The sequence below is a fragment of the Cibotium barometz genome, chromosome 61, assembly GCF_041138505.1.
Source record: "Cibotium barometz isolate CiBa-2024 chromosome 61, ASM4113850v1, whole genome shotgun sequence".
Classification (NCBI taxonomy): domain Eukaryota; kingdom Viridiplantae; phylum Streptophyta; class Polypodiopsida; order Cyatheales; family Cibotiaceae; genus Cibotium; species Cibotium barometz.
Window position 1 is genome coordinate 33,914,156 of NC_141106.1, and position 19,766 is coordinate 33,933,921.

The 19,766-nt window shown below is 39.9% G+C and overlaps 1 protein-coding gene across 2 annotated transcripts; it reads left to right on the forward strand.

Annotated features, from left to right (window-relative positions):
• The first annotated feature begins 5,321 nt into the window (after nucleotides 1-5,321).
• Nucleotides 5,322-8,165, forward strand: LOC147604817 (uncharacterized). 2 transcript variants are annotated; one of them, XM_086795038.1, is made up of 7 exons: nucleotides 5,322-5,493; nucleotides 5,630-5,741; nucleotides 6,051-6,202; nucleotides 6,682-6,762; nucleotides 7,086-7,164; nucleotides 7,248-7,346; nucleotides 7,978-8,165. In XM_086795038.1, exons 1-7 carry the CDS (start codon nucleotides 5,386-5,388, stop codon nucleotides 8,028-8,030), a joined length of 684 nt encoding a protein of 227 aa, XP_086651164.1. In that variant the 5' UTR covers nucleotides 5,322-5,385; the 3' UTR covers nucleotides 8,031-8,165. The 2 variants fall into 2 exon arrangements, with proteins under 2 accessions (XP_086651164.1, XP_086651165.1); XM_086795039.1 differs by lacking the exon at nucleotides 7,248-7,346.
• The last annotated feature ends 11,601 nt before the right edge of the window (nucleotides 8,166-19,766 follow it).

The window sequence follows — 19,766 nt, forward strand, 5'->3', positions numbered from 1 at the left end:
TTGTACGTCTACATTGGCTGCATGGGCTGCAAGGGCCTTTATGGCTTGCTCTCGTGTTCCATCCTCAAATACAATGCCACCAAAGTTAGGCAAGGGTCTGCATGATGCTCGAGGCTGCTTGTTTGGAAAGTTCTGGAATTGGCTCCAAACCATGTTCGCGCAAATGTTTGTTCATGTGACTCTTCGAAGAAAACCAGCGTTGGACACCCGGCACATGGCGACAATCCCATAGCTTGCAAAAGAACCAAACTATCTTATACCTAGTGTATAGTGTAGATGTGCTCCTCATACTGCAACAACACATAAGTACATATGCACAGACACATACTTACAAATGCTACTAACATAGACACATACACTCATATGCATGCACAATCACATGCATGGGGACACACATGCACAAACACGTATGGACACACACACACACATGCACACACATGCATCGAGACATACACATACATTCATGTGCATGGAGACATACCCATACATTCATGTGCATGGACACATGCATCGAGACATACACATACATTCATGTGCCTACACATACGTTCACATATGCACTTGATTGCACACAAATGAACGGACACAAACACTTGGACAGCACATATATGGACAAATGCATGTCTAAGTGTATGGACACTTGCATGGACACACACACACATGAACACATGCATACACATATGTTCACATGCATACACATACACTCACATGTAAGGACACAAACACATGAACACATGCATACACATACGTTCACATGCATACACATACACTCACATGTAAGGACACAAACACATGTATGGACAACCATGTTATCGTGTGTGTGTGTGTGTATACACATGAACAAACACATCTATGGACACACATGTATGGACAAATGCATGGACACACACATGCACATCTATGCGTTCATATGCATACACATGCAACACATTGACACACATGTATGGACACACGTGTGTGAACACATGCACACACATACGTTCACATGCCAACACATGCCAACACATTCACACACATGATTGAACACATGCACACATATATGTTCACATGCATACACATGCACACACATGCCATCACATGCACACACATGTATGAACACATGCACACACATACGTTCACATGCATACACATGCACACACATGCCAACACATTCACACAATAATAGACACACATGTATGGACACATGTATGAACACATGCGCACACATACGTTCACATGCATACACATGCACACACATGCCAACACATTCACATACATGTATGGACACACATGTATGAACACATACACACACAACGTTCACATGCACACACATGCGAACACATGCACACACATGTATGGACACATGTATGAATGCATGCACACACATACATTCACATGCCAAGACACTCACACACATGCCAACACACTCACACACATGTATGGACACAAATGTATGAACACATGCACACACATACGTTCACATGCATACACCTGCACACACATGCAAACACATGAACACACACACATGAATGTTAACAATCCAAAAATGGGATTGATCATGGTGATAGACACAAGATTAAGCACATAAGATTAAGGTGGGTTATGCCACACTAAAAACTCCATGAGAGAGAGAGAGATTGCACACTCAACACTCAATTCTATTGCATATGTCAAATGAACCATACAATGATATAGGCTCTCTAGCCTTATTCCACTTTACATGTCATCATCCATGTGGCACTCCCTTTTCCACTTCTTTTGGTCAACACACACACCATTCAATATTACATGTGGCATTGTTATCTTGCCACAATATCTTACACCTTTAGGGTGCTTTCCCACATACACACAACACCGCGATTACATCTTTTAACACCCCCTCTTAATCGAGGTGTTCCACAACTCACCCATCATCCATCACCCATATCAATGTAGCATTGCACAAAGACAATCGCCACCTCTCAACACTCCCCCTCAATGATACATTGGAGTGTCCACCATCAAACAAACATGTGTGTGTGTGTCTACCATCTTAGACACCAAGTCCATTCTGAGCCGACTCGCTCACAACGGAACCACTGAGTCCGATTTGAACGTAGAAGTTCGGGTGGGAACCAACCCATAATGCGCATGCACCTCACACGTGCATCGCTTATGCACACATCAGGACAACCATTTTGAGCTTCTAGGTGAGCTCGAGTATGGTTATCCTCATACCATGGGTGAAACAAAAAATACAATACATTTTGGCCGAAGAGACGGGCAGTGAACCCAAGTGTGTGTGAATATCTTCTTGAAAAACTTTGAAAATTTGGTTAAGTGTGAATGCTTGATTAAGGGTTCACATGAATACTTTAAAGGAGAGAAAAAAAACGAATATTCCATCTCTTTAAGATTTAAAATTTAAAGCTTTTTTTAATTTTAATGCCCTACTATACATGCTGAATCCGCCACTCCTATTGCACACAGCCACGCATTGAATACATTGCTGCTAAAACTGAACCACGCTCCTAGTTTTTTTTTGGTTGCTTGCCAGACTTTGCAGCTAGTTGTGGGACCTGCGTATGTGTTCTCTCAGGCCCACTGTTGGCTACCGTCTCCTTCCTCAACACCTCCACGAACTTTTCCACACGCTCCTTTCTTCTGTGTAGGTGCTCTTCAGTTTCCTTCTTATGTCTTTGACCTACATCGCTATTCTGTGATAGTCGAGGTCACCACCTCTCTTTATCCCTCCTGATGGGCTTTGCCTTTAGCACATTACTTTGATTGTGAGCAAGGCTTGCGTGACCTGCTCAACTGCTTGTCGATGAGAGTGAAGGATCTTGCGAAGATGCAGGGGAGAAGAGAGCTTGAGCTCTTGCAAGCACACACAACCTCACAAAACCCTAAAAGAGAACACACAAGGTGAGAGACTGAAAATCTTCTTCTTCTTCACACAACACTCAACACACCATATACAAAGATAAGAGTACACACCATATGAAAAAGTACTCAACCAAATACGTACTAGGATTCTCTATAGTGTGAACCCAACTAAATGAGCTGGCACTATAACTATGCCAGTCTCAAGAATGGCTGTCACACAGCCTGTCATCCCACTGGCCGCATATCACCCATGATCTCACCAACCATGCCAGTGTCCCATCGCCTCACTAGATGAGCTCGATATCTCAACACTCCCCCTCGAGCTCAACTCCATCTCATGTACACCAAGCGAAGCCCTGAATCTGCGAAGCTTCTCTGTACCCAATGCTTTGGTGAAGATGTCAACGACCTGATCTTGTGTGCTAACATAAACAAGGTCAACGTCTCCTGCCAAAACCGTCTCTCTAACAAAATGGTAGTGGACCTCTATATGCTTCGTGCGAGCATGAAAAACTGGGTTCCTTGGCCAACTGTATACTGCTAATGTTATCATAGAAAATGAAAACTTATCTATCCACTGATAGACCCAAATCTGCAAGTAGCTTTCTCAACCAAGCTACCTCACATGCTGCCATAGCAGCACCTCTGTACTCGGCCTCTGTAGTACTGGATAGAGCAACTGTAGGCTACTTCTTGCTGCTCCAAGTCACAGTAGCACTCCCCAAAGAAAACATGAAGCCACTAGTAGATCTTCTATCTGAGATACTACTAGCCCAATCAGCATCTGTGTACCCATGTACACATATCTCTATCCGAGTTTCATAAAATAGTCCACAATGCAAAGTAGACCTCACATACATTAGTATGCATCTCAATGCATCCAAATACGGCTTCTGAGGAACCTGCATAAACTGACTCACCAACTCAATAGCATAGCTCAAATCTGGCCTGGTGATTGTCATGTAGATCAAGCTTCCTACTATGTGCCTATACATAGTAGGATCCTCCAAAATCTCTCCTGAATCTGCACTCAACTTGCCATTCTGATCCAATGGCACTGAGATAGGCTTATAGCCTATCATACCATACTTGGACAACATGTCCAAACCATACTGTCTCTGCAGTAACCAAACTGAATATAATGGTAAGCCACCTCCAAGCCAGAGAGACTAATGTAACCCTAGCTCCACGCATGCACATCCCATAACATGTACCCCCGTCCACGAGTTTGTTTCACTAGTGGGGTTAACCAGTAGTTAGGTCCCAAGAAGGAACTAGCATGGGTCTCCCAAGGCTAGAGTTCCACTAAGGAACTCCGTTTTACAAATGAGCCACAACTCGATTATATATAGCCCATATTTCAATTCACATTGAGTAAACTGTCTAGTCGACCTCTATGCTAGTTTTATTATGTCTAGACATGGGATGAGAGAGAGAGAGAGAGAGAGAGAGAGAGAGAGAGAGAGAGAGAGAGAGAAAGAGAGAGATCTTCAGCTCTAGTGAGAAGCAGTTGATGGGAGACATCCTCCATGTCTCCACTCACGCCTTGCTTGCATGAGAGGGAACTTATAGCAGAGTCGATGGGAGAGATCCTCCATGTCTCCACTCACGCCTTGCTTGCATGAGAGGGAACTTATAGCAGAGTTGCAAAGGTCTTGAGAGATTGAGCTACAATGTGAAATAAGGGGTAGGGACATAAGTAACATACATGCATGTGCATAGAGCATCTTGCTATTGCTTGCATGCAAAATCCCTAATGTATGTAGTTTATAATTTTGATTATTAAAATGCGAATCACATACGTAAGCTTTTTGGTAGCTTCATAAAATGCACCCATATCTAATTTTTTAATGTTACGCCATACATTGCATCAAATGTAGAAAAAAATCATATGCCTAATTATTAGTAACGGACTGCATTACATAGCAGTGAACACTATATATACAAGTCGGCTCTCACTCGTCTCTAACGGGGTTGACACCTCTCTCTCTCTCTCTCTCTCTTTGCTCCCCCCCCTCTCTTTGTCCACTCCCCCGAACTTTGCATTCTTTGATGACACGTGTCAAAAGAGACTTCAGTCTTTTTTATATATAGTATACAAGATGTAAAAAGAAAGGGGTGGGGAATTGGGCATTTCGAATAGTGGCATTCACTCTATGCAGAATGTTGCGAGTTCGATTCTCCTCTCTCGTGGAAATAAACGTGTATGTGCCGTGTTCCTTGCAAAAAAAAGAAAAAGAAAAAAGAGAAAGAGAGAGAGAGAGAGTAAAAAGAACCAATACTTGAAAATAATAAGAGAAAGCTTGAAAAAATCAAAGGCGAAATTAAAAATGGCAACGGCAATAACGGTCGCCAAAGGCGTCTTTTGGGATGGAAGGGTGGGCTTCTTCAAGTAACAACTCTCTCTCACACACACACACACACACACACACACACACGCACTCTCTCTCTCTCTCTCTCTCTCTCTCTCTCACACACACACACACACACACACACTCTCTCTCTCTCTCTCTCTTCATTCTATTGGTCCCCTCTTTGACGATGGCCAATCGGCGCTCCTCCCCTTCGAGTTTGCTGTCCGAATTGCTCCTTCACGACCCCTCCTCCGCCTTCTTCCATCCATTCTTCTCAACAAGCAGGGGTCCCGAGGTAAAATATAAGATAATACCTTAAAATACAAAATGTCCGATTAGAGTCGACTTGCATAATTCAATATAAAATGAGCCTTGGTTCGATGCATCCCTCAGGGTTAGATTTCGAATTGAGTATGCTTCATTCCTCACAGGCCAACCGAGGGCGCTTGAGAATTGAAGAGGTTCCCAAGGAAGAAGGCTCTAGTGATTGTAGAGTGCCCTCTCCACCAATAGTAGAGCACCCAGATGAGTATGACCAATTAGGTAATTATATAAATCTATTGGAGGGCGTTCTTACATGTTTTGTGTGTGTGTGTGTGGGGGGTATGGTGAAAGAGGTGTGTGTGTGGGGAGGGGGGGGGGTGTGGTTTGGCAATCAATTTAGTTCTATTTAGTGGGTGAAAGGAGAGAGAAGAGAGAGAGAGAGAGAGAGAGAGAGAGAGAGAGAGAGTGTGTGTGTGTGTGGTTTGGCAATCAATTCAGTTGTATTTAGTGGGTGAAAGGGGTTTGTGTGTGGGTGTGTGGTTTGCCAATCAATTTAGTTGTATTTTGATTTTTAAATCATATCCTCAGACTCCTCCTATGATCGAAGCTCTCAATGGATAGACTCAAGCCTTCCAAACAATCATGGAACTTTCTCCTTCTCGCGCTCTTCTTTTTGTTATGATGGCCCTCAAGGAGCCTATTACTCTGCATCAAAGACCAGGAGAGGAGGCCCACAAGGAGTAAGCAAATGCATCTTTACAATCTCATTTGTTGTGTGCTTTTTAGCCTACCCTTTTTAAAGTACTTCATCAAATTCAATGTTGAATTTTGAGATCATCACTTTTTATGGGCAAGGTGAGTTCCTTAGGGCAATGCCTATACATGGTGGTACTTATAATGTTGTTGATAACTTGCGTTCTCCTATGCTTGTGTTTATTAATGGTTTCATCTCTCCCCCTTTACAATGTCATCCCTCTTTGTGTGTATGAGCCGTGCACATAGAGGGTAGGTTCACTTGTTCTTCCATGCAATGCCAAAATAATAATATATTCCATATTGTACAATTGGTCATTTGAAGTAGCATTGACCCCGAAACTGTTTATTCATACCCTAGATAATAATTTGATTTATTGTTGTGCAATCCTTCTTGCATTTCCCTTCCTCCAAGCTTCACACTTGTACCTGTGGTGCCATCTACACTTACGTTCTCAAATTTTAGGTTGTAGAGGAGCAATTTGAAGAGAAAGATTCCACCACTTGCAAACACACTAAGAGAATGTCTCGAGGCCTTGGAAATAAGGTATAAGGCCCTCAATTATCATAATTAATTTGGTACACTTTTCATGACATGAATATTTCACACTACTCTTCCTTCTTCAGGCATTTGAAAAGAAAAAAAACACCACTTGGAAAACATCACTCTTAACTGGGGGCCAAAAAGTGACCACGAGCTTCAAACGAACAATGTTCTCTCTTGTGTTTTAGAAGGACTAAGTGGTCCTACTTTAGAATGGTTTATCCTCCAAGATGCACTAAATTTTTCACACAATATAAATACAATAGGCTTCAAGGAGCAAGTTGATTCTCTAAGTCTAACTTATTAAAAGAAAAAACTTGAATTAGGGTCATTCCATTACAAGGCATAAAGATACTAGAACTGGAGAAGTAAAGGAAGAAGAAACACTTCATAATTTAGCACAAGGTAACACTCATTTTCTTGATGATTTTAGTACAAGATGTAGATTTTTCACATGGCCAACAAAGCTTTGCTACTTGTTATCATAGATGATGTAATTTCTTTTGACAAAAAATGGGAGCAACAAGCAGATAAATATATTCCAGGGTGGAATAGGAGTGGAAATCACATGCTTGGAAAATTGACGAGTCTCTCTCTCTCTCTCTCTCTCTCTCTCTCTCTCTCTCTCTCTCTCTCTCTCTCTCTCTCTCTCTCTCTCTCAAGCTTTTTCTCTTTATTTGTAGTTTTGTTTTTCCTAAGGTTGTACCAATGTAAACTGATGTATTTGTTAGCATTTGCTAGATCAAGTTGTATTACCTGTTCCCTTCCATCGAGAAGCAGACGCTTTGTATCACGTTTCTTTTGGTCCCATAAGTCATATTTGGCATTTGTGGATGATAAAATCATCATTATCATTATCATTATCATCATCATAATCTCTCTCTCTCTCTCTCTCTCTCTCTCTCTCTCTCTCTCTCTCTCTCTCTCTCTCTCTCTCTCTCGCACCCACACGTACGCACACACACGTACGCACACGCACACACATACACACACACTCTTGATTGCCACATACACATTTAGACACTTATGAATGCATGCTCTGATTCTTGCACATGTTTGAATCATGCATTCTTTGTTAGGAACTTTGTGACTAGTGTTACAATGCAGTCTGCAAGGTTAGTAGCCTAGTGGTGGCGAAGTTTGTGTGGTTGAGTGTTGTCCATGTGAAAATGTGTGTTTGAAGAATAACATTTCATTTCCCTTCTTCTTCTTGTCTAGGTTCACGTGGTCGGTCTCCTAAAGCTCTACCTTCTCGGACTCAAGGACATTAATTTGAGTCACCAACCTTTAAGGTTGCCATTCCTCATTGACTACGGAAAGGTAAATGTAAATTCTTACTTATGGCATCCATTGTAAAATGTTTGGCACAAGTTTTAGGACTACAATAGCATGAATTCAATGTGTACATCAATATATTTTTTACATTTGTTTTGTATTTGTTTGTATTTGATGAAATTTAAATTGTTTATTTGTTATACAAAAATAATGATATGTTTTACATGTTTTCAAGGCTACATGCATAGAAATAGAGAAGTTGGTGAATGAATTAGATCTAAATGATCCTTTCTTAGTTTAACACATGAAATACCTAAGGTTAAAAATTTAATATTTGTAGGTTTTGTAGAAAACCTTGTTAAGAGAGACATGAAAATATGATTTTTTAATGCATCAAATTAGAAAAAAAGCTATAACTTTGGCATCATAAGTCCACAATTCTTCTTATAGTATGAAGAATTTTAAGGTCGTAATTATACATATAATATTGATGAGGCATGTTGTTAGGTTTTTTGTGTACGTAAGTCAAGCATAATGATTAGTGAGAAAATGACATCTAAAATGATAGTTTTTATTCTTCTTCCTAAAATCCATATATCATTCCTTAAAACTCTATCTAGCTGGCAATTTGTTAGTAATAGAAATTTAAGACTTGTAAACACAACATTATGTTTATTTACAAGCTTCTATGATTGATAGGTATGTTTATTTTCTTAAAACTCTATCTAGCTAGCAATTTGTTAGTAATAGAGATTTAAGACTTGTAAACAACATTGTGTTTAAATCTTCTTTGATTGACATGTACGTTATTGGTTTTGCTATGTGAAAATAGATCATTAATCTTGCTAATATGATAAATTTGATAGCATTACATTGGCTTTGCTAATATCATCTTGTATATGGGCAACATCACAAAAGAACCAATTACGTATATCTTGAGATATTTAGCATTTAAAATTTTTTCTAAAACTTGCAAGTAAAGAGCATCTAATGCCATATTGTGTATATACCACTCTTGTTTATTCTAAATATCTTAATGATAAGAGAGAAATTTGGTAGGATTTTTTGTCAAGCTAAACAAAGAGCACATGCAATCTAGAGCAAAGCTTCTTGTAAGAAAAAAATCTATGGGACAATAATAAATCATCACTCACTTAAATACTATTATAATATTTTTTGTAGATTATACATGCCTACTAGGTTTACTCTAGCTATCAAAGCTGAAGGTATGTATGGATATTAAAATTATTTGTAGATTATACATGCCTACTAGTTTTGATCTAGCTTCAAAGCTGAAGGTATGTATGGATATTAAAATTATTTTTTGGGTCAAGTTTAATAATATTTCAATATCATTCTCCATCCTTACCTCTATGCATCTTGTGCTTTAATAAATGTATATGATGGAAGATCCTACACTTTGCAAGTGTCATTATTATGGGTTGTATCATCTCAGTGATCTTAGATCATGGGCATAGTGTTGGATACAAGTGCTAGTTCTTACCTTTTGGAACATTTACTGAAATGTCTTCAAGTAGAACTTTCCCTCTACTACTATGATTGGATGGAAAATTAAATGGAAGAAACTACCTTAGATGATAATCAATACAAAGACAATTAGTTACCAGAGTTTTGATGCATTTATGTAGGGCCTCAAATAACAATGAACAACATGATAATGAAGTACAACTCACTCTCACCCTTTCTCAAGCCTATGCATATGCACTTTGTACCACTATATGAACAAAAATAAAGATAACATTTTGACTACCTTTGTATTCACACTTTAAAAGATTGCAAAATACTTAAGACCCAAAATGAGATGATGGATTTAATAACTAGATTATGTCTGTAGTTGGCATGAGCTTGACATTATCAAAATTTACTCCTTGGCAACCTTAAGGGTATTGCAGGAGTATGCATATGCACTTTGTACCACTATATGAACAACAATAAAGATAACATTTTGACTACCTTTGTACATGTATTCACACTCTAGAAGCTTGCAAAATACTTTAGACCCAAAATGAGATGATGGATTCAATAACTAGATTATGGATGTAGTTGGCATGAGCTTGACATATCCTTTAGATTATCATGGAAGGCCATATGTAGAGATGTATGTTGCTGCAGACTTATATGAATTTTTAATGTTTATTTTTATGAACATAAGGGAAGGATGTATTTGAATTCTTAAAGAAAATACATTGGTTTAACATGTGTTAATTTTTATGATGCTTACGTGATGCGCAATTAGCACCAACAACTACTCCACATGTTGATTTATTGTAAAATTAATACGAGACATGCTTGTGTTTACAACGTATAAATAGTACTAGTGGGATCATATATCTCGCATACCCCTACAAGTATGGTACCTTTTGGGGTGAGTGTTGGATGGCTATGTCGTCCCCACAAGCACATGATCATATGCATGTGTGGTTAGAACTTTTTTAAATTTGGATTGCTATGGCAAGTTTTTCTTTACAAATCATTTAACTAATATGACTTCAAAGTTTGGATTGATATGGCAAGTTTTTCTTTACAAATCATTTAACTAATATGACTTCAAAATTTAATTTTTTCAAAGAAAGTTTGAAGTTTTTTGAGCTAAATCATAATTATATTTCATTCAATTTGCATGTTTTTGCAAATTGAAAAAATAAATTCTATAGTCAAATTGAGAATCTTGCATGCCCATTTTATATGCTTTGTAACTTTTTTGTACACACTATTTGGGAGATTCTTTCTAATTTCTTTTATCTCTAATTGATGACAATGGGAGAAAAGTTGGGCATTGTTTCCTAGCAAAGAGGCTCATGTCCATGAAAGGTTCAAGAATGACTTTATATCATTATATGATACACTTTGATATCAAGTTGTGAACTTGTTTTTTAGCAAAATTTTCAAGATATTTTGATCATTAGAATGCTAATGTAAGCCATAGATATTGTTTTTCAAATGTGGTATCAAAGGTGTGTGAAATTACAGGTGCAACAATATTTTGTTTGTAAGACTCATATGAATAGTAGACATTGCTTAGACATTTTTGGAGAGGGTAAGATAATATTACACATGACGAAAAGAAAATATATATATGTTTGATAATAGTTGTAAATTCTAAGGCTTTATTTTGAATTAACTAGAAATCACTTTGTGTGAACCTTGATGTCTCTCTCAAGATTATTCCACTCTACTATTAGTGAGTTTTTTAAAGTGATGTAATTGAGGACTTGAGGGATGTGGGGAGGCCCTAATGCTACTACTCGTGGAGTCCTTTGACATCGAGACAATCAAGGTGTGGTGTGACCTTTGGAGACTACAACATCTCATAGCACTTGATGGAAATGTGGTAGCTTAAGTGAAAGTTATGGTTGTTGGTAGCCTTCCTAGTAGAGTGCCCTTGGTCTCCTTGCGCTTATTAACCTCAAGTAACAACATCTATCTTAATGGTGGGGCCAATAAAAATTTTCATAGATTTTAAATGTTTATTGGGAGAAAGATGCTCTGGATTAAAAGCCATAGTGTCAAGGCTTGGTGGAGTAAGGTATGTTGGAATAGGGTTGCAACAATGCACACACACAAAATAGAGAAGCTTAAGAGCACACAAACTCACTAGATTAGAATAACAAATGTGTGCCAGGATACAAAAGTACACACTGCAAAATAAGTAGATAAGAGGGTGTACATATGCACGGGGGAAAAAAGCTCCTAGTGAGGGAAAAAGTGCCCGGTGGTCCTAAGTGTGTTCACACACATCACTACCATATAATGCTACAAATCCTCCTTGGAGTGATGATTTGAATATGTACAGTGTAAGGCTGATCAATCTTGAAAAAGCAGTAAGCCCAAAGCTTTACGAAAAGTTTCAAACTTTTCACGAGGAAGAGTCTTTGTGAATAAATCTGCCATGTTGTTATATGTAGGCACATAGACCAAGTTGATCTCTATTGCTCTGCAGAGAGTCTTTCCCTGACATAGTGGTAATGCACCTCAATGTGCTTAGTGTGAGCATGAAACACTGGGTTCCTCACAACTGCTAATGCACTCTGGCTATCAGTGAAAATCATAGTGCTAGTAGACGACTATCCAACACCTAAATCAGCCATAAGACGTCTGAGCCACACACACTCAACTCTAGCTGCTGTAAAAGCTACCCTCCTGTACTCAGCCTTACATAGAGAGTACTCTCTGCTGGACTGTTGCAAAAATTATTTGCAACCAAGTATGTATGAATCTTCTCATACCATGCTCTAGGAGCTTGCTTAAGGACATAAAGAGCCTTTTTCAACCTGCATACTTTAGACTCTTCTCCTTTCACAACAAAACCAAGAGGCTACGATACATACACCTCCTCATGTCAATCACCATTCAAGAATGCAGTCTTAATGTCCAACTAATGTACATTCCACCCATGATAACTAATATACATTCCACCCATGATGTGCTGCCAAAGCAATGAGACACCTAATGGTAGTCATACGAGATGTGGGTGCAAAGGTCTCATCATAATTAATGCCCTTTTGTTGGGCATACCCCTTTGCACAAGTTTGGCCTTGTAGCGAGATCAATGCTACCATCTACTTTGCGTTTGAATTTTTAAACCCACGTAGTACCAATGACATTCTTGCCATGAGGTAGATCTGTCAAATTCGAGGTGTCATTCTTGAGTATAGAGTTATACTCATCTTGCATAGCATGCATCCACCAATGATCATCATGTGCTTCCTCAAAGGAAATAGGTTCCTCCTCATTACATAAAGTAGAAATGAGGACATGATCCACATGAGAATAATCTACATGGTGAGAACCTGCATGAGTTCTGCTAGGTAAAGGAGTTGCCAACTTGCTATCCCTCAATGTTTGCACAAGCCATTTTGGCATACGCCTAGATTCTTCTATGGCTGCTCTCTCCTCATCCACTACATCCTCAATAAATGCCTCATCAAAAGACTATTTTGCAGGCTGATTTTGCACCTGCAAAGGTTGAATTTTCAGCACTTGGTTGAGTATTCAATTGCTCTACATATGGCTCCCCTCCATTAAACAAAGGAAGGAGCGAATCAAACATGTCTTGTGAGCATACGTTTTGTTGTTTTTTGCATGAAAGCATGGGCTGAAGTGAGTTTTCAACAAAAACAACATCTCTACTTACCAAAATCCACTTTGAGGCCGGATGGTAGAGTCTATATTCCTTGCTTTTTGAACTATATCCCACAAATATGCATTTAACTACCTTATCATCAAGCTTACTACATTGTTGCTCATGCACAAGAGCATAAGCAAGACAACCAATAACACACAAATGAGCCACAGAAGGCCTCCTGCCATGCCAAGCTTCATAAGGATTTTTAGACTACAAGGCCTTGGTAGTGCTTTCACCATACATCGTGCCATCTCCATGACATACATGTTCTTCCTCTCAGTCACACCATTTTGCTGAGGTGTGTATGGCACTGTACATTGATGCCTTATGCCTTTTTCAGCCATATATGCATGAAATTCCTTAGACATATACTCCCCCTCCCTTCGATTTGAATGAAGGGTGCCAACTTTACATTCACATGCATTTTCAGCCATGGATACAAAGTGCCTAAAGCACATAAAAACCTCTAAATTCTGCATTAATGGATACACCCAACTATATCTGGAGTAATCATCAATCAAAGTGATGAAGTAGAGATATCCCCTAATACATGGTGTCCTCATAGGACCACATACATCACTATGTATAAGCTGTAATTTCTTAATAGCTATCACAGATCCATCCTTTGGAAATGATGCCCGATGCATTTTACCAAGAATACACCCCTCACATACATGTCTAACAGGGGTCTCAAGAGTTGGCAACTCAGACACCATATCATGCTTTTGAAGGCATAACAAACTACCATAATTCAGATGGCCAAATCTTGCATGCCATAATTCTACATCACTCATAGCACGAGTCATAGAGACTGAGCAAGCATTATGTTGCAGCTTCTCAAATACATCCATCTTGTATAGGCCATGAAACAAGGTACCTAAGGTAATGATAGAATAACCATCATTTCTATCATGAACTGTACATCTGTCATCCAAAAATTTCACCATCAAGCCTGACAAGGCTAAGGTAACCATCATTTCTATCATGAACTGTACATCTGTCATCCAAAAATTTCACCATCAAGCCTGACAAGGCTAAGGCTAAAACTGACAACAAGTTCTTCTTAATGCCTTGCACATATAAAAGTTTAGAAAGAGTAAATACACCCCCATTTGCAGCAGTGAGCACAACTCTACCAACTCCTTTGATAGGATATGAGGAACCATTTGCACATGTGGCGGTTCCTACACTTGGACAGATTCCAGAGATGAGAACAAATGTTTTTGTGAAGTAATGTGCTTACTAGCACCACTGTCAAAGTACCAAGCATTCGATTCTGCCCACTGACACATGAATACATCAAGAACAAAAGGGTCATAACTGCAATGTATAGTCCATGCCCAATCATCTTGAGTAGAACTTACAGATTCCTTCTTCTCTGCACTTGGTACAGATGCATCAGCCACATAGCCATGCCTAATTCTTTCTTTTTCTCTTTCTCTAGCTTTTTCTTGCACTCATTTATGTAGTGCCCTGGTTTCCTACAATAGTGACACTTGTTCTTCTTTTTAGGCTTATCACCTTCTTTCTCTACATCCTTACCTGAGGATTTTGATTTTAGCTTATAGCCACCATGTGAAGAAGCTTTACCTTTGCCTTTTTGACTGGCAACAAAAGCTTGATCACCAACTCGCATAATAGATCTATTTTTCCTTGAGTGCTCTTCTTTGCAAGAGTACTGAAACTAGCTCATCAAATGTAAGGGCATTTGGATTTCCCTTCATCACGAGTCTAAGGGTAGAGGCAAAACTCTGATAAGAATCTGACAATGCATTGAGAACTGTGGGCACCACCAATGAACTATCAGGACATATCTCATCCACACTAGCGAGCTGCTCCTTAAAGTCTTTGATCTTGGTCAAGAAGTTGTCCATTGACTCTCCCTCATTCATGTGCTCAGACTCCTACTGTTTGTGTAGATATGCAATACCTACTTCATTGCGCACCTAGAATAATGTAGCAAGTGCATCCCCCCATGCGTGTTTTGAAGTCTTACATGACCAAATATAAGGAATAATGCTTCGCTTCATAGAAAGTGCAAGCCATACATGTGCATGTGCATCTCTTCCATCTCATCTCGTTTGAGCAGCAGTGGGAGGTACTGGTGGTGTATATGGAGGAGCCACATCTATATCAAATTCTACTTCAGATGTACCTGTAGCACACCTGGTTGCATTGGTAGCTGTGAAACAGGACGAGTTTCACTACCACTGACCACATTCCAAAGGCCCTTAGCAACCAGTACATGCCTCATCATAAAGGACCACAATAGGTAGTTAGTCCCATTAAGTTTGTCCTAAGCAAACATGTTGAATACATCACTACTACCAGCCATGACTGTCTACCAAATGCAAAATCTTTCAACACACTGCAAGTACTCAGTATTCACTGATCAGTATATTCACTGACTGCAACCCCGGATGGTTGCCAATTGATTGAATCACTTGCAAAGTGTATGAAAAATAACACTGAGTAGAGAATAGAGTGTTACTAGCGAAAGTATGATGGTCAATGTTGTTGAAGACATTGTAGATGCTATTGCACACCAAATCTTTGCCGGTGCACAGCCCAAACATCCAAAATCGATCAGAACCAATCCAAAATCGATCAGAACCAATCCAAAATGATGCCTCTCCAGAACGTCTGCAGAAACCTTGCGGTGCCCAAAATGCACCCGAATCGTGCCATGGACCTCGAAAATTTTATATACTTCGTATACTTCACACTATAATATATACCTTCTTCTCCTAAGAGGGTATCTCAATCGGAGAAAAAAAAACACGGTCATGATGAGGAGGGAGGGAGATTACTAGATCAAGTGTTAAGGAAGTTAACTCTGATACCAATTGTTGGAATTGGGGTTAGGGTTGCAACAATGCACACACACAAGATAGAGAAGCTTGAGAGCACACAAACTCATTAGATTAGAATAGATAAATTTGTTCCAGATACAAAAGATAAGAACACAGCCCAAAATGAGTAGATAAGAGGGTGTACATACGTAGGGGGAAAAAACCTCCTAGTGAGGGAAAAAGTGCCCCAGCGGTCCTAAGTGTGTTCACACACATCACTACCATATAATGCTACAAAGGTAGTGATGTGTGTTCACACACATCACTACCATATAATGCTACAAAGGTAACTATTAGTGTTAAGAGTGTAAATCACTAAAGGCCTATTTATGTAATGAGATAGATCCTACAAGATGCATAAAACCTTCAGACTAAGCTTCCACCACTTATTCATGGTAATGGATTTTCAGAGAAGAGAATTGTACACTGAGATCCTTGGAAGATCTTATATGAGAGATGTAAGGCTAGTTCGAAACCCATCACATTTACATATGCAAGGGTAACCAATCCTTGAAAATATTTAAAAACAGGGAAGACTCATCCCATGGGATAAGGAATTCTTGCCAATGTGTCTGGCATGAATGTTTGAGCCACTTCTATCAACATGTGGTAATGTTGCAAAACAAGTTGTTGGGATAGTGAAGATGATAACTAACACTATGAGCCCCTACCACATTTACATACACAAAAGGGAAACCAGCCCTTGAAAATATATTTAAAAATAGGGAAGACTCATCCCGTGGTTTAAGGCATTCTTGCTAATGATTCTAACATAACTATTTAAACCAATTTGGGTAATGTGTAAATGTTGTGATATCCCAACAAGTTGTTGGGATAGTGAAGATGAGAACTAGGTTTATGAGCCCCTACCACATTTACATGCATAAGGGTAACCACATTTATATATGCAAGGGTAACCACATTTGCATGCACAAGGGTAACCACATTTGCATGCACAAGGGTCACCACATTTACATGCGCAAGGGTAACCACATTTACATGCACAAGGGTCATGCACAAGGGTCACCACATTTACATGCACAAGGGTCACCACATTTACATACACAAGGGTAACCACATTTACATATGCAAGGTTTATGATTCCCTACCACTTTTATGTGCACAAGGGTAATGATTTCTTAAAAATAGATTTGAAACTCATCCCATGGGTTGATGCATTCTTGCCACAATGAATCTGACACAATTGTCTGAATTGCTTCGGTCAACATTTGTAAATCATAAAAAATTATTGGGATAGTGATGATGAGAACTAGGACTATGAACCCCTACAAAAGTTGACTCTAAGGATTGGATTACCTATACAAGAGTTGATGACTATGAGTAAAGGATTATTCATGTCTTGGAAACCATGGACTCTCTTTCACACAGAAGTGTGGAAGGTTTGTAGGACTAGATGAGATAGAGATAACCTCCATGCTTAGTGTAGCATCCCTTTTGGGAGCAAATAGTGACTTTGAACTGGAAGGACTCATTTAGCAATGAGCAATGACTCCTCTACACAATAGAAGGAGAAATTTCACATTACCCAGAATCACCTGGCTAAGAAGGAGAAAACCACACATAAATTCTGAGAAGTATCTTCTCCTGTCTCCATTGGATTTGCTATGTTGAGGCTGTGGATTCACATGAGACCTACACTACTAGACAGTGACAATGGTGGGAAGTTGACCTAAACATGATCACCCTTAAGATGACAAGGGAATCCCACAAGCTCTAAGCAAAAACAAAACAAGGCTCTTGCTGAAGCCAAGCACAAAGCCAAGAATAACAAAAAGAGACGATGAAGATAAACTAGATCTACTCTCAGTGCCAAACCATTTTAATACATACACGATTGATGAACGAAAAGTGGTGCAATTGACGGCCAAAAGAGTAAAGAAAGATGGTCTATCCACATGTTGACCTATGGTGAACATTGAATGGTGAACATTGAGACGTATTACTTTTTATGTCCTATAATTATTTTATGTATTCTGAGTCATGGGCCGGGCTAGTCGGCACGACATGTAAAGGGTAAAAGGATTGGGTGATCTCGCCGATGAGAGGCGCACCTCGAATTTCATCAGGATAAGGGTTAGGACCGGTCGGCCATGTGCGGGCGCCCAGTGTGAACGGCCAGGTCACATATAAAAGTCAAATGTAACCTAAAACCTCTCATTCAGTAAGTGTGAATACAAGGAGTTCTCTTGCTTCATCTTCTCCATCTCCTTCTGCAACGTGTGTGTGTGTGAGAGAGAGAGAGAGAGAGAGAGAGAGAGAGAGAGAGAGTGTGTGTGTGTGTAGCGATCGAGCATTGCGTGGCGGCACGGCTGCGGCAGCGAGGGCGGCTCCTTCTTCATCGGCGTGAGAATCCTTCACGATGACGGCGGTCTGAGCGGTAAGTGACACACCATTGCTCCCTGTTTTGAGCTTGCTGGTTTTCTGGTTGTGTGCTTTTTTGCAGCCATTCGTGGCTCGCACACGGTGCTTGGCCTGTCCCTAGCTCCGACACGTGCGGCAAAAGCGTACATTTTTGGCACCGCTGCCGGGGAATTGCCCTGCACCAAGCTCCAGATGCACCGAGCGCTGCTGTTTGAAGTCTATTTTATCATGTAGGAAAGACAAAGAGAGGCGTGTTTGTGTGTTTGCTGTTGTTCTCCATTGTTGTTCTCCAGTGTTCTGTTGTCTTCATTTTCTGCACATTTCAGAGCTGTATGTTAGCTGTTAGAGGAGTAAGTTAGCAAGTTAGTTAGGGCTATTTTTCTCTAAAAACATTTTTTTAGTATTTTAAAAAAAAGAAAAAAGAAGAGGGTTAAAAAAAACTTAAAAAGAAATTTTTTATTGAAAAAAAAGTGAAAAAGAAAAAACCCCCAATTGACCCCGACCCCAGCCTCGGTCTTTTGATGTATATATATATAGGAGAGTGAGCCTCCATAGCTTTCTCTCAAGTGAAAGCTTAAGGGGAGTGAAGCTCTCTATATAGTCTACCCCCCAAGGAGTGGAGTGGTGGGCATGTGGGACAAAGCCTTCACCTTCCCCCCCACAGCAGGCACAAATAGAGTGTTCTGAGGGCCACGAGAGCTCCGGATAGGTGAACACTGTGCTGTAAAGCAAGCTAGGATCCCTTGAATGATACACTTGTCTCACACGCCTTAGTCCAGATTCGACCATAAGTAAGGGGGTAAAAACGGCTTGAAAACAAGAAAAAACCAAGTAAAAACAGGGTACGAAACACCTGAGAAACCACTTGTGTGGGCTTCAAGGGTAGTTACCAATGCCCATAGGATACCCATGTCACATGCATCTATCCTCTGGTCGGGTGCTAGAGTCTGAGCAACAACTAGAAAACGTTTCAGTTTACATAGGCTCTCACACCATCCCTCCACGTTAGCATCTTGGTGGCCTTCCAAGGAAGTGCAACCCAAGATCCACGAATAGCAACTAGTGACCCGTCCTCTGACTCTGAAGTCATGGAAGGGAATCCTACCTAGAACTCTGAGGAAGCAAGACAAAACGTGCCAGTTTGGGCCCCACAACCTGGATCTAGTATGTTTAGTCGTCTAATAGAGACTTTTAGTAGAGCTACGCGCTCTGAACCTGCGATAAGTGAAGTAAACGAAGGAGGTGGGGAAGTAGATTTGCCATTCACATCTCATGTAGACCCTGCCCTCCCAAAGAGTGTCCATGTGGATATTCTACCCACTTCATTTAATGAAGGCCCTATTGAGCTACCA